This window comes from Mercenaria mercenaria, chromosome 2, assembly GCF_021730395.1.
Source record: "Mercenaria mercenaria strain notata chromosome 2, MADL_Memer_1, whole genome shotgun sequence".
Classification (NCBI taxonomy): domain Eukaryota; kingdom Metazoa; phylum Mollusca; class Bivalvia; order Venerida; family Veneridae; genus Mercenaria; species Mercenaria mercenaria.
Genome location: NC_069362.1, coordinates 51674671 through 51691317, shown reverse-complemented (window position 1 = coordinate 51691317; position 16647 = coordinate 51674671). Strand labels below are relative to the sequence as shown.

Genomic DNA, 16647 nt, shown 5'->3' with positions numbered 1-16647 from the left:
AGCTAGTGTTGTTCCCTCTTTAAATAGTTTGTTACTGATCCTGTCTGACATGTGTGGTCTAAGAGAGTCATTATCCAATTAGGTAGCTATCTTAACTGAGGACATAAAATAGACATAAACTGTCCATATTTAAAATGGTTTATGATTCTAGAATTGACCTCTACTTAACTACATTATCTATGGCAAGCAGATGTCTTCAGGGCCATATTGTCTTCTCAGGTCTTCCCTGACCATTTGTTTACCAAGATATAATGGAGTGTTAATCATGGAGCTGTGATGTTAATTAATGGATTATCAGACAGTTTATAAACATGGACTTGCATTGTTTTAAGAATATAATCTGTTTTCAATGACCAGAAATGAAAGAAGAAGTGAAAAGAAGACAGAAATATTAAGTGTTATAAACAAGTGTTTTAGAGTGTTGTTTGTAAGTAGATAAATACAACTTTCCTATTGGTTTTTATGTTGATTACATCAAAATTAGAGTTAGGCCAATATATTGAAATAGACAATTTTCCCATTCACCAATCTTTTCTAATGACTTGGTTTGTTCTGGAATGAAATCCGGATGTAAGTTAACTTGCTGTTACATAATAAAAAGAAGTGTATGAATATTATAAATTCTTTCCAGGAAAAATCAACAGCAATATAATATAAGTGATGTGTGTTGTTTTACATTTCAGCAACTGAAAGATGAGATAGCAGAAGTTACCAATGAAATGGAACAGATGGATGATGGGTCTGAGGAAAGGTATTTATGTTTATCTCATTAATCAATGGAGACTTTCTTCATAGTTTTATCAAAATTAGAGTATGTAAATAAAATTCAAAATTAATAAAGACCGCATTTCTTAGTGCTTAACAATGGACCATCTGTATTTGGTTTGCCCCCACTACATCATTCTGCCTTTTTTGTGTCGATTCTATTGTCCACTAATAGCCACTATTAAGAAAAATGTTTATTTTTGCATTTTGGAAGTAATGTATAGAAAAACTGTGTTTTAACATCTTTAATGCACGAAAATAGGTTATACGTCTGCGGAATAATTTCACGAGGGCGTATCCCTAGTTAATTATTTTGGGGACATATAACTGATTGGAGTGTATTAATTTAAGTAAAACACGATTTTGCTATACATTGTTTCGATTCAAATATGCTCTTGATATAAAACAGTAGATAAAATATAGTAGCACTCTTTCTTGGTCACAGCAAAAATATTGTTGTCATCGCACGTTAACGTGACGTCATTTTAGCGTTAGCATGTTTTAACAGAAACAAGCATATTAGAATAAGTAATAAACTCAGATTTATGCATATTACATTATAAAACGTTCGTATTTTTAGTAAGAACAATCCGAAGACCAAGCAGATCAACATTGGCAAAAAGAAGTTTAATATGGACCCTAAAAAGGTACGTTTCCTATGTTGAAGGGCAGAAAAAATGTGACTTGTACAGGATTCAGTTTTGATGAAACGAAGGAAATATTACATAAGTCAGCATTTATGCTGCTACTTATCATTGCAAAATGGTTCTGAGAATGTTGATAAAGTCTGGGAAAAAAACATGCTTATTGTTTATGAGGTCAGTGAGCATGTTTTAGAGAACTTCAGGCAGAAAAGCAGAGGTTCCTTTACCTTGTAACAGATAAACTGTAAATAAAAATTACTTCCTTTGAAAGTAGTTTTTTATTCAGAGATATCTCTGTACATTATGCACATAGCATAAATACTTTGATTTTGTAGGGTTGTATTGTACTGTGTGGAGGTCTTTTTCCTTCTTGTTGTTAGTATCTTCAGTAGAATCACCATTATAGTCTGGTATAAAATCTGATCAAAGAATACTAGCTTCTGATTATGATCTATAACATCTGGAAGTTCTGGGCCTCACATTGCTGGCAGCCTGACTTACCTTGAGGTTGAGGCACTGTTAATCTCAGAGATAATTACCAGGATAATGTCTGCTTTAGACATATTGCTTCGATTTAGTTTGATTACATCTATGTGATGTTATGGCTTACTAATTGTTATAGGTATAATTCAAGGAATAGCTTTTGTGACCTGGAATAGTTCTGTGTGGGTTTCAGCTGGACTATACAAAGCATGTGGAGAGCTGTCCTACCAGCCCTGGCGTCTGTGTATGTGTCTGCATTTGCACCATGGTACTTTCATTTTATCTGTGTTATTACCATAACTCTTGCCCCAACATTCTATGATTATGCCCCCTTTTTACTTAGAATTTCATGTTAAGGTTTTGATGTGCTTTCATTCTGTTTTGATGACTCTGGATCATAGGATTGTTATTCAGCATGTAAAGTTGTGCACTTGATGTTTTACTTGGGATCTCACACAGCCACAACAGAGCCATGGCCCTTCACAGTAAAAATATGCTTAAAAAGGGCCTAACAGTTCATGTCACATGTCTCACAAAAAGTATTTGACCCAGGAATATGAAACATTACAGGAATATTATTCAGCATGTGATGTTTTGGTCCTGGGTTTTTATTTAGAGATTTCATTCAGCCAGACCAGAGTTATGGCCCTTGATTTAGATTGCAAAATATACAATGATAAATGGAACAGTACTGTTTTAATTAGGGATGGGAACGAATACTGAAATCAATATTCGAATATTCGGTTTGCCATATTCGAATATATTCGAATATTCGGTTTGTTTTAATGGAAAATTTAAATTCTTATTAAGTGATTGGCATATACTCAAGGTATTCATTTGTTTAAAGCGTGGATCATTGTACGTAATAAGGCAAAAAAATGTGTGTTTCGGGTAACCCGATCCTACCTAGCATAACCTGCCGATCTTAGCGTTTTATTTCACGATTCTGTCAGTTTAATCATGAAAAGATTTAACTAATTCAGTGTTTTAGCTTCAAAATGATACAAAAAATCAAAATGATTATAATTTAGACCGTCGCAGTTTTATCTAAAAATAGCAGGTCGTCCCATTTAAACACATGACGCGCTGTTGTATTACCACCGCCATTTTGAAAATTTTCAATCGGCGTGTAAAAATTGCGTGTAAAAAGCAAGTAAGGCAGACTTAAACCTCCTTCAACATTAACTTATGCATCAATCATATGTTATTTCTTGATTTTATTATAAAGTACTTCAAAATTTAATTCGAATACTGCCGATGGCGGATGAAAACCGATTCTGCGGATGGTTTGAAACGTCATACAAAATATTGTGAAAAGATCGACAATATCTACACGTTTGATATTGTTTTCAAAAAAAAAAATTCTATAACTTGTTACATAAAACAGGCGCCAATAAAAATGAACAAAAGATAAAAAAAATATCACATTTACACCAAATACAAACTGTTTATCCGTAGCGATGACCCCAGGTAATTATGCATTGCAATTTTCTTGTTAATTGGACATCTTTTGACATGCATCTGACACATTGATGCCTGTTGCAAACTGTTAATCCGTAACGATGGCCCCTGCCAATTATGCATTGCTATTTTCTTGTTAATTGGACATCTTTTGATACGCAATAAACAAACATGACATGGTTTTATTCTGTAGAATTAGCATGCTCATATTGCCCAAAATCAATGATACTTACTTTGAAAAAAAAACACAACAATAATTTCGAATGTTCGAATTTGATTTTCATATTCGAATATTCGACCGATTTTCGAATATTCGAATATTTGTTCCCATCCCTAGTTTTAATCATAGAGTAGTTTTAATCATAGAGTAACACCAAAGATTTAAATGAAATTTGGTAGAGGTCATCTGTTTAATTTAGGAGGATTTGCATAATGTGAATTTAATCCATCATCTAATAATCTCAAACCAGTTCTTCTTATGCTGTCAGCTGTTAAACAGTTTGTGCTGAGATGAAGTTTCCATCAATAATCAGACATAATCTCTCCTGGAATTATGATTGAAATGTTTCTGATAAACTTGTCAGCTCTCTCTTTTCTTGGGTCAGTGACTTTTTTGGCAGGGGAAAAATTTAGGAACAAGAACTTTATTGTCCTGTTTAATGATTTGGAGGGTCATTTTAAGACAGTTGGCATGGCATCCTCTATATATCATGATGTTGTGTGGAATGTACATAAATGAATGAGTTTTTTTGTAAATTTCTTGGAAGAGTCAGTAGCAGAAGGAAATAGCTTCCATGAGTAATTATCATGATAATTGTAATGGTTTCCAGAGCAAATAACCAGAGAAAATAACTGATATATCAGCAGGAAGTAAATGTAGATACCATACATATAAATAACAAAATATATAAAAGCTCCTTTTGTATTCTTGATTTGTCAAAGTTCTAACAGAGAATATTTAATTTTTCATACCCATGGTGTTACCCTTCTCGTATGTGTCTGTGTGTGTCCTCGGAGTGTTTGTGTTGGTGCAGAACATCATGTCCGACTGATAACTGTGTTGTGTATTGCTTGATTTTGAAATAATGTGGCACAAATAAATACCAACAGCACAACATGTCAAGTGCAACACCAGACCCCTAGCTTAAAGGTCAAGGTCACACTTAAAGGTCAAAGATTTAAATGTTTATGTGTTCAGAAAATCAAGTCCAGTCAATAACTTTGTTATGCATAGCTGGATTTTGAAATAACTTGGCACATATCACCACCATAATAAGATGACATGATGCTTGCAAGTCCAGACCCTTAGATCAAAGAGGTAAAGATTTGAGGTCATTTTTCTTGTCCGCATCGTAACTTTTAGGTCAAGGTAACATTTAAAAGTTCTGCAACTCCTGTATGAATGGATTAATATTCAAGTAATTTGGCACAAACAGTCAACATATCTTATAAGTATGTTTAGTTCAAGACCTTTCGTAGTCCCCAAGCCGAAAGGTCAAGGTCATAATTTTTGTATGCTTGGATGAATATTCATATAACTTGACTTTACAAGATGATGTGTTGCCTGTAAGATGTAGACACTTAGCTCAAAGGTTTTACGGAATTTTTCTTGTTTCGTCAATTACTTTTGTATTTCTATACACATGCACGAATATTCAAGTAGCACAAACATTCACCACAGTAATGCGGTGTATCAAGTGCAAGACTTAGACCCAGTTCACACTTTAAAGTCAAAAGATTTAGTGTCATTTTTCTTGTCAGGTCTATAACTAAAATTTATATGCATAGAAGGGTATTCAAATCATGTTGTTCAAACTGAAATGAATATGTATTGTTATATTTCTTTTCCAGTCTATGGCTTCAGTACAATGTATACATGTTCTATTGTCATAGTGCCAGTACTGACAGGACTTACTTTCTGTGTTCTAAGATGATATAGCAGAGCTATCCATGTCCTATGGACACATTTCTAGTTACAACAGGACTTGTATGGACATCGTACAAACTAAAAATCATGAAAGCGTCTGGAATCATTCGATTTTTTTCTCATATGCAGTTCAGGTTATCAGTGTTTTTCTTTTTATGGATTAATGTTATGGGTGGAATGCTATGTGTGGAATCATGAAGAGTTTTACATCAATTTTATAACTTTGTGCCTTCATTTATTTGCAAAGGTATTAAATCGAGGCAAAGTAAGAAGGAAAATGTTACTATTTAAAGTGAATGATCTGATTTTAAGGCACTTTTAAGTACATGATAAGTTATCTTTTATGCTTTTTATAAGCATCGTTTTTCTTTAAATATATCATTTGATAAAACAAATGCTGGATACCTTTAATCAATACAAACCAATTCAGCACGTATATATTGATACAGATCAGGAATATAAGAAGAAATTATTTTGTTATTATGGTTACTGTAAATGTTTGCCTAACCACTTGCAATGGTTCGTGTTTGTCCGCTATTGATACCACGGAAATTAATCACTGTCTGATTGGATCATGTTGTTTGCCAGTGATAGTGGACTTACTCACTTCTTTCCTGCGGAAAAAATATATTTAAAGATCTTTATTTCTGTTACAGTCGTGATTGAGTTTTTACACAATGTCTGTTGTTGGGGCTCTTCAATTTAAGGAGGTACTCAGGAGGTACTCGATCAGGAAAATATTTATTCATTTATTGTACACTGAAAAAATTATGATGATACAAAAGTAAATAGGTGAATACATGGTTGATGTAGGTAATAAAATGAGGGGTAAAAAAAACGAAAAAAACTTGTTTTTAAGAATTTGTCTCAGAGGGGTAAATTTCTGTCTAGGTAATACAGCCAGAGGTTACAGGGAAGGGATCTTCACAAACCAGTCAAGTTGTGAATAGCAGTTAGAAATCAATGAAACCTTTAGTATTGTTAGATAGTGTTATAAGTTAACATAACTCAGTTAAGTTTGCAGTCAAAATATAACTTCATTAATTAAGATACAGCAGATTTTCTAGTTGGGTCATACTATAGTCCATACACTTAGTTGTTCTGAGTAACCTAATGTACTACTGCGATTGTTGTGGAATCTAGTTAGTTTTTGGTATTTGATAGAGTATTTCTTTACCAATAGGATAATGATGTAAAAAGCACCAAAATCCAGTTGATATAGTTGATTCTGAACACCTTGTATTTTCAATAAAATCATATTATCCTTTAAAAAAAGAGACATAAAATATCATTACTGTGGTTATACTTCAGTTTACATTAGTTTAGAAGAGGAACACATCTGTTTATATTTCTCAGTGAATGAAACAAATATTTTTTCTCAATATATTTTGGAACTTTTTATAAGATACTAAACCATTTCCCTGTCAGATATGATTGATTTAAAGACTTCATTGCCTGTTTTAACACTTGATTATGCAGTTGCTTAGATAGCCCAGCTTTCAAGTGAAACTTTTATGTAATCTATGTCAAGCACAGTTAGTTTGTGACTGATTTACTTGGTAAATGATTCTTCATGAATCATATCTTGTTACTTGAAAGGTGAAATCAGATCTTACTTTTCAATTAAGGTAATTTTCTGTAAGGATTAGGGTTTCTCTGTGGAATAGTTTTCTTAATTAAGCTAGTGTTTCCTTTTACTGGGACATCATTTTCATTAATTAAGGCATTAATTGCATGTATATTAGGGGAGATTACTGGCTTTCAGTGGACAAAGGTGGTACTTTATGTTAACCTGATAACACTTTTCTCTTTTAATCAGTCCCTTTTTGTTTCCATAATTATGCTTGTACATATCACATATTAGTTACTCCCAGAGCTGGAATGATATCAGTCTTGGGGGGAAAATCTACGCTATAACCTCCTTTAGAGCACTGGTTTAGAACTATGTGTAATCAAGGGCCCAACAGGATCTACGTGTAATCAAGGGCCCTTCAAGATCTTAAGTGTACAATTAAGGGCCATTCAAGATCTACATGTAAATCAGATGTAATCAAGGTCTCTTCAAGATCTACATGTAATCAAGAACTCTTCAAGGTCTACATGTAATCAAGTTTTCTTCAAGATCAAGGGAAAGAAGTTGATTTTAATTAAGCGGAACTTTCATGTGCTTTTTTTTCCAGGGAGGGAACAGCCAGTTCTATGTTGTTTAAATTTGCTGAAAATTGTGCAGACAAAAGCTCTAAAGTTATATTACCCATTCTCTAGTTCATACTTCTTACTAGTAGGGTCTTCATTTCCCAACTTCATTAACAGTAAGTGGTAAATGCAGATGAGCTGGAGAAAAAAGAAAGTGTTCTGACACCAGCCAATACCTTAGGGAAATGATCATGCTTTTTATGGTGACAGGCTCTTTATAATAAAAAAAGGAGAAGCTCACCCCTCTTGCAGAAACTTTTTATTATTATACCAGGCACTGGTCTTTATGAATTTCTGCAATCTCTCCTTCCTTCACTCTGAAGACATGACCTATAAAACAGAATGCATACATCCTTAGGCAATATGTTTCTTGTTGTATAGCAAAACAGATTCTTTGTTTGTATTTATTTTTGTTACTTAAAATAGGGAGTGGGGAATCAAATAAGTAGATAATTTGATTCAGCATGTTTTATTGGAATTGCAGATTTTGGCTCACACTATAAATTTCTAACTTTCAGGGATCAGCCTACAAGGCGATTTGAGCGATATCGTCGCTTTAAAGTCGGCCACTTCGCTTAATTATCGCCTCCGGGCGAAATCCAAATCGCCGAGTTTTTCAGCGAGTTATTATCTGTTTACTTAAGTTGCAAAACTTGATGCATATTCTAGATTAAATTATCGATAAATCCATAGTCAACCCCGCCTACTCGCCTGTCAAACTTCAGCCAATCGTAGCGTTAATATCTAACAGTGTCAATCAATAATATTGTAAGCCGCCGCCATTTTGAAAATTTTCAATCGGCGTGTAAAAAGCCGATAAACTTAACGAGAGCATGATTTTATGCAACAATTGTATATTATTCTTTCATTTTATTAAAGATTACTTCAAAAATTATTTCAATTACCATAATTACGGTCAATTTCTGTAAATGAACGGCACGGGTACTGTGGATAAAAAATGATTTCGCGGACGTCAGAACTGCCGTACAAAATATTGTAAAAAGATCGCCATTAACTACGAGTTTGGTATTATTTTCGAAAAAAATAATAAATGAATAAATTAAATGTATAAATCTGAACAAATTGGTGCAAAAATCGGCATTATAAAAGTACGAGAATCGAAACATTAATGAAAATTTTCACGCCGTTTTGATCGTGCACCTGTTAAATTTACTAATTTCGGACATGTAAATTTCGGATAAAAATTTAAAGGCGACTTTTTCATAGCTAAGTTTATACTTTATTTAGAAATTCATGAAAATGATAATGCAAGAATCAATTTCCTTAAATATTTACTGTTTATAAGTTACAGCTAGACCCACAGAAAGTGGATATATATGGGCAAGAAACTGAATGCTATGCCGATTCTTCTCCTTAAATTTCTCAACTTCTCCCTAAATTCTGTGGAGGGAGAAGTCACTTCTCCCTAAAATTTTGACCTAGGCTGATCCCTGACTTTTCTAATTCAAATGTAATGCATGCTTGATGCATTTTTGAAATTGAAACATGTTCACCTGAGATAAAAACATACCGTTTGGCAACTTTATGTAAATTCTGTAAGATATAAATGAATTATGAAAATAATTAATGATATGGCATAATTGAATTATCAGCAACAGATATACTTTGACTAAATAAATCATGACCAAAATAGATTAATGTTTATAAAATGTTGCATATTTGTTTTGGATTTAAGTGCAGTGAAATGTTCTCACTTTTATTTCCTGGGTGTACTTGATATCACCTCAGATTTAGGATGCCAGGTGGGAAAGCTTGTGTTTTTTTGTTTCGGAAAAAAGCAGTGGTTAGAAATAAGTATTGAATACAGGTGCTTCTTTGTTTCAAGATCTGATTCCATTCAAAAGTTCTGTCAGGCTTTCTCTTCTGTTCTCTGCAGTTTTCTTTACATAAATTGCAGTATTTAGTTTTGAAGTATTTTCAACACATTTAAAGAGACATTGCAATGTTTCTACACCAATATATTGCATAAACTTTAATTCTATAGCTAAATGGAAGTAAGATACTTCATAAATTTTAAAGAAATAACCATGCATAAATTCTATTAGTTTGCCCTTTAAAAAATTACTTTGCTCTTCTTTGTGTGGCTGGTGGAGAGTGAGTGGGGTGACTGTTTGTTGGGGGAGGGGGGGGGGGGGATGGGGCGGGGCGAGCAATAGACAGACTTAAAACAGCAACAACTAGGCCAGCTGGCCATTCAGTGTTGTTGTGGCAAGACAGATTACATGTTTGTCAGAATCTCATTTGCTTTCATGAATTCTGTCCATTTCTGTCAATTAGATTGAGTGAAGATCACATCTTGCTTTAACACTGTATCAGAGATGAAGGGAAGCCTAACTCTACATTGACAGGTTTGGAGTGTAAAGTTGTATACATGTCAACCTGAGGATGCTGTGGTCTGTGGAGGATGCGTGAAACTCTATCAGTCAAGTACTAGTAACTGTTATTAAAGTAGTCATGGAACTTGGTCTATATAATGGTCTTTAATTGATGTAAATTAAACAAGTGTATACTTACATCATTATGTGCAGTAGTCACAACTACATTACTTCCTTAATGAGACAAAGCTAGAAAAGAATAAAAGTCTAAACACTCTCAATTTCTTCCTGTCTGTTGTAAATGAATACAATACTTAACTTGACATTTATTGTTCTGTTTCTTGGACAAGGAAGATGGACTAGTGTTAATGGATGCCATTACTTTCCCATCTACATTAGGCATTGGGTAATCATTGTGTCAGTACAGATACTGTGAACAGAACATGAATAAACATAGGCCAGCAAAGGGAGAAATATTTAAAATGTATGCAATTGTCCATTAATTGTTTAAGACATAGAAAGAAGTTTTACAGACTTCAATTGTTTTGCCATTGCTATCTTGCTGCCATTGTTGCTGTTGAGATGTCTATTCTGGTATGAAATAAGTCGGCCAATGATAGCCTGAGATACAAGGACTGGTTCTTGTTCTGCATTCCACTCAGGTCATTTACAGCTTGAATGAAAGTAAGTCTGTATATGTAAAAGTGGCAGGAAGAAATATAATAGTGTCTCATGGAAACTTGAAGATACTGGAACAAATCAGGGAAATTGTGTGTAAGTTGAGACAGGAAGAAATAAGATGTATGTCTCCGGTTTAGATTAGAACAGGAATAATGTTACAACAGAGTAGGAGGAAAAATCAGTGCCCTGTCATGTGAAGTTGTCATAGGTGTGAGTCTAGACCAGAATGCAGCTTAGTTGATGTCATATCATCTGGCTTCAGACTGTCAGTGCTAAGGTTCAGAGTCTAAGGGAACTGGCAAATGTTTCAAGTGACATTGGTCAAGAAATGTATAATCAGATCTCTGAAAGTCTTTGTTTACTAATAATTTTACAATGAAGACTAATTCTTGTAGCCACACCGGCACTTCTTTTCTCTCTCTTTCTGATTACCTGGTTAATTGTATATTTGAGATGGACCAGAGACCTATATAACATATTTGGTGGAATAATTTAGGATTGAATCATCTCATATTTTTGTGAGATAATGGTTTTACCAGATAGGGTTAATAACGTGAAAATTTCACTGATATTTGCTGTGGATTCTGTGGCCATGTGGTTCAAGCTATGTCCTGTTTTAATTAGTTCAATCCAGGCAACTGTGTATGAACAAAAATGGGTATCATTCCATGACCATAAAGAGAAAAACCCAGTCAAGCACTGTGGGTCTTTGACCTTTAATTTAAATGAAAAAGTTCATTAATGATAATATGGTCATCAGAAGTATGGTAATGAGTTATTGCTGTTTGTCAGACTCAATATTCATTCTGAACTATTCTGGTTAATGGTAAAACAGTTTGGTAAACCACAGTTTTTTTTCCTATCTACTGTCATACTTTAGAATAACGACTTAGTTGTAAACTTTAAAGAAATCCGTTATGCTTCATATCCAAATAGAAATGATATATTAAAGAATTAATATTAAGAATTGTTTAAATAAGGACTAGATATTCTTATCTCACTTCAGCACAAGAGTATTTTAGTCACCATATGTCTGTGGTCATGTGTCATCAAAAAAGTGGCAACCCTGTTGTTAACACTGTACAGCCCACATTTTCTGCTTCACCTTTTTATATGCCCGTCTCTGAAATAGCGGGGCCTGTTATGTGAACACCCGTGGCGGGCGGGTGGTCGGCGTCCAAAGCATGTCCGCTGTCTAAGTCGAACAGTTTTCATCCGATCTTCACCAAACTTGATGACAAATGTTTGTGGGCGTAATATCTCGGCCAAGTTTGATAACCACCCAAATCGCTCCAGGCACTCTTGAATTACTTGAAAACCTGTGACTTTAGCCTTGTCCGCTCTCTAAGTCAAACAGTTTTCATATGATCTTCACCAAACTTGCTGACAATGTTTGTGGGCATAATATCTTGGCCAAGTTCGATATCCACCCAAATTGCCCCAGGCACTCTTGGATTATGGCCCTTGAATTACTCGAAAAACTGCAAATTTATCCTTGTCCGCTCTCCAAATCGAACAGTTTTCATCCGATGGGCCTATATTGTGACAGTCTGGCACTTCAGAATGGTTGTCTGTATGAAGTTTATGTCAGATTTAAAACTGGGTTTCCAGGGATTATAAACTAGGTCATTAGGTCAGATCATAGAAAAAGCTTGTTAACAGGTTACATGAGGTCAGGAACTAGGTCACTGGGTCAGATCAAGGAAAGACCTTGTTAACTCTCTAGAGGCAACATTTTCTACCTGATCATCATAAGTCTTTGTCAGAATGTTTGCTTCTATAAAATCTAGGTAAAGTTCAAAACTTCTTTACCTCGGGTCTTAAACTAGGTCACTAGGTCAAATCATAGAAAAACATTGTTCATACTGTTATAGGCTACATTTACTACTTGATCTTCATAGAACTCTGTCAGAATGTTAATGTCTTTGAAATGTAAGACAAGTTCAAAACTGGGTTATTTGAAATCTTAAATTAGGTCACTAAGTCATATCATAGAAAAAGCTTGTCAACACTCTAGATACAACATTTTTGCATAATTATTATAAATTTTTATCATGAAATCTAGGTTAAAAACGAAGTCACTTTGTTAAATTGTTGAAAAGACATTTTCTACCTGACCTTCATGAGACTTTGGAGGAATGTTTGCCTGTTTAAAATCTAGGACAAATTTGTAACTGGGTCGTTTTGGGAAAAAGCAAAGTCATTAGGTCATATCATAGAAAAACTTTGTTATCACTGTAGATGCCACTTTTTCAGCTTTATCATCATAAAATTTATAATCTTTGTCAGAATGTTTGTCTGTATGAAACCTAGGTAAAGTTTAAAAGTAGTTTACCTCAGGTTAAAAACTATGTCATTAGGTCAAATCATAGAGAAATTTGGTTAACAATTTACCTAATTTAAATAAAACATGGTCAAAATGTTTGTCTCTAGGAGATCTATGCCTAGAACTAGGTCAGGTGAGTGATACAGAGCCTTCAGGGCCCTCTTGTTAAATGAAATAAAAGTAATAAAATTTAGAATGTTCTCATAGATTTAGATTGTCACCAGTCTCTGATTTAATTGATCTTTTTTCAAATAGAGAAAACAAATGTAGCTGTACTACAGAAACAAGAGAGGCACCCAACTGCCCCATGTGGTTCTGGGACGGTCTGTGTATGAAAAGAATTGGAACCACTGCCTTACCCTTGCATGATCATAAGAGGCGACTATTAGGGTCTTAACACTTGGTTTTGCAGTAACTCTGTGATTCCAGCACTGGTATGCAAATTTTGATTCCATACCTCATGTTTTTATTTCGATGTAAATGAGATGTGGAACCAAAATTTGTAGTCCTGTTTGGCGCCATATAACCTATACTGTGTTGGTGCGCCGTTAAACCCAAATAAATAAATAAATAAATTTAGCTACAGAAATATGACTTTACTAAAAGTTTCTTAAATCATGCCATTGATCTCCTCCAAGTAGCACTCCTACATCCAAGTATTGATGGAACATGGAAGAAAATCACAAATTAATTAAGTTTATGTTCACAGAAAGATCTCTAGAGTAATGTTAAATATAGAATAGAAATTTTATGTGGAATCTTATACTTGTTGATTTTGTAATTTTATTTTTAGCTCAGTGATTCCTAGGAGATACGCCCACCTCTTCTACAGTATAAAACAGAACTTTTACCTTACTTCTTTTGCAGCCATCCTCAATGGTTAGTGCTCTCAGGCTTAACAAGCGGAATGTTATGGGTTCAAATGGCTCTCCATATATATAAACTGATAGTCTTAAGGTCCAGTGTAGATGCTTTACATCTTGCTCATGAAAAAATCAGGGGAAGCTTTTAGATTTTCCTTCAAAACCTAAAATGTGTTGGCAACCAGTGTCAACTTTAAATAAACTAACAGATAGATTTTTTTATTGTTTTTGTGTGAGAGTGACTATGATCTTATATAAAGGATAACTTAGACTAAGTCCTGGTTAATGTGATGTTCTAGTCATTCCATAATTCTTGTCTTGTCTTGATTGGAAGTAGTCATGTCTGAAGCTTAAGGCCCGGTCACACCGCCCGAACTTTGTTGGAGCGTTCCTTCAACGGTAGGGAGAGGGGGCGGAATTTAGACAACGTTCGTCACCGCGCACAAAATAGGAAAAAAATCGAAAACACGGGCGTTGCCTTAGAGGTGCACCGCTGAAGCCGGCGTTGCTTTAGCGTTGGTTTAACGGTAGCGAGCGTTGGTTTAGCGGTGACGCGAGCGTTGACAGAGCGACGTTCCGCGCATGCGTGCGTTGGCTCGGCGGGGTTTTAAAGTTGGTTTAGCGGCATACCGCTTTTGACTACGGAGCTGAATGGATCGCTTTGATAGAAGTTCTGATAGATTTTTTTTATAGAAGTCGATAGTGAAGTTCTGGTCCCACTCCGACACCTCCATACCAACGCCAAACCAAAGTTCATCACCGCAATGGATCGCTGCTTCAACGCCCGACACCGTTCCAGCAGTCCCGTGTCCGCTCGTAAAATGCTTACAACCGCTCCACCAAAGTTTGTGCAACGTTTAATCACCGCCCGGGCAAAGCTGGCGAAGCAGCGGTGGTCCAGCGTTCAAGATTTCTGCGTTGGCCTAGCGGACCCAAGCGTCCACGAACTTGCGTCTAGCGGTGCCAAACTTGACTGGGCGTTGTTAGAGCGGTGGTGAACTTTGCCGGAGCGGAAAATTGCCCGCTCCTCACCGCTCGCAATATTTTGTGCAGCTCAAAACTTTCGGAGCGGTAGGAGGGACCATCAGCGGTGGCCGAGCGTATACGGCGTTGCCTTAACGGGGGCCAACTTCTGTTAAATGGTGGTGAACGGTAACGAGCGGTGATGAAATTTTTTCACCGCTCCAGGAACGCTCCAACAAAGTTCGGCGGTGTGACCGGGCCTTTAGATATGATATGACTTTACTTAAAATAAGTCCTATTAGAAGTTTATTAAGGAAATGAATGGTGGAATAATTAAAAAATCAATTTTGATATGTAAAAGACTTTTCATATCCCTGTTCTGGAAAAACATATTTAGTGTCCAGAGCATAGTTTATTAAACATTCAAGGTATTGACTTCAAATTTGGGATTTAGGGTGTAGGTAGGTCAAGCTCACAGCAAGGTCAAATCTGCCCATCATATTACGTGTCCAGAGCATAACTTAAAAAAATATTAAAGGTACCAACTTGAAACTTGGAATATAATAGCATGTGGTGATGAGAATAAAAAAAAAAAAAAAAAAAAAAAAAAAAATCATTTAGTGTCTTGCCACACCACCACACACACACACCCTGCTTCCCCCCGTCCACTCACGCCTCCCACCAAAAAGAAATTTTGCTTCCATTATCCATTGTTGTAACCCTTTGGGCGTATATTGCCCTGCTTGGCGGAGTTCTTGTTCAGTAGTTTAGTTTTGTCTCGTATGAACTTGAAACTGTTCTTGGTAGCTAAAATTGCAGCTTTTTGTACCCCCCGACAACAAAGTTGTAAGGGGGGGTATACTGGTTTCAGGTTGTCTGTCCGTCTGGCCGTCTGTCCGTCTGTCCGTAGACGCAATCTTGTGCGCACCATCTCTCCTTATCCCCTTGACAGAATTTAATGAAACTTCACTAAAGTGATCAGTACCAACAGTAGTTGTGCATGGGGCATGTTAGGTTCTTTTAGAAAAAAAATTTGCAGAGTTATGGGACTTTGTTTTTTTGTTACTATACTATATACATAGACACAATCTTGTGCGCACCATCTCTCCTCATCCCCTTGACACAATTTAATGAAACTTCACACAAGTGATCAGTAACAACAGTATTTGTGCATGGGGCATGTTAGGTTCTTTCAGAAAAAAAAATTGCAGAGTTATGGGACTTTGTTTTTTTGTTGCTATACTATATACATGGACACAATCTTGTGCGCACCATCTCTCCTCATCCCCTTGACACAATTTAATGAAACTTCACACAAGTGATCAGTAACAACAGTAGTTGTGCATGGGGCATGTAAGTTTCTTTCAGCGACAAAAATTTGCAGAGTTATGGGACTTTGTTTTTTTGTTACTAAACTATATACATAGACACAATCTTGTGCGCACCATCTCTCCTCATCCCCTTGACACAATTTAATGAAACTTCACACAAGTGATCAGTACCAACAGTAGTTGTGCATGGGGCATGTTAGGTTCTTTTAGAAAAAAAATTTGCAGAGTTATGGGACTTTGTTTTTTTGTTACTATACTATATACATAGACACAATCTTGTGCGCACCATCTCTCCTCATCCCCTTGACACAATTTAATGAAACTTCACACAAGTGATCAGTAACAACAGTACTTGTGCATGGGGCATGTTAGGTTCTTTCAGAAAAAAAATTTGCAGAGTTATGGGACTTTGTTTTTGTTACTATAACTAATACATGGACACAATCTTGTGCGCACCATCTCTCCTCATCCCTTGACACAATTTAATGAAACTTCACACAAGTGATCAGTAACAACAGTAGTTTGTGCATGGGGCATGTTAGGTTCTTTCAGTGACAAAAATTGCAGAGTTATGGGACTTGTTTCTTGTTAACATACTATGTACATACAGTCTGCATATGCAATCTTGTGCGTGCCTAATCTACCAAACCCTTATCATCACAATTTAATGA

At 35.5% G+C, this 16647-nt stretch overlaps 1 protein-coding gene across 2 annotated transcripts in view; it reads left to right on the top strand.

Moving 5' to 3' along the window:
* The first annotated feature begins 551 nt into the window (after nt 1-551).
* The window catches only part of LOC123563952 (cytohesin-1-like), a 42857-nt gene continuing 26761 nt past the window's right edge, over nt 552-16647 (top strand). For both annotated transcript variants that reach the window (XM_053536595.1, XM_045357143.2), the window contains exons 1-3: nt 552-570; nt 684-751; nt 1346-1412. In XM_053536595.1, coding sequence (XP_053392570.1) covers nt 720-751; nt 1346-1412 — 99 coding nt within the window. In that variant the 5' untranslated portion in view covers nt 552-570; nt 684-719. The remainder of the gene's footprint in view (nt 571-683; nt 752-1345; nt 1413-16647) is intronic.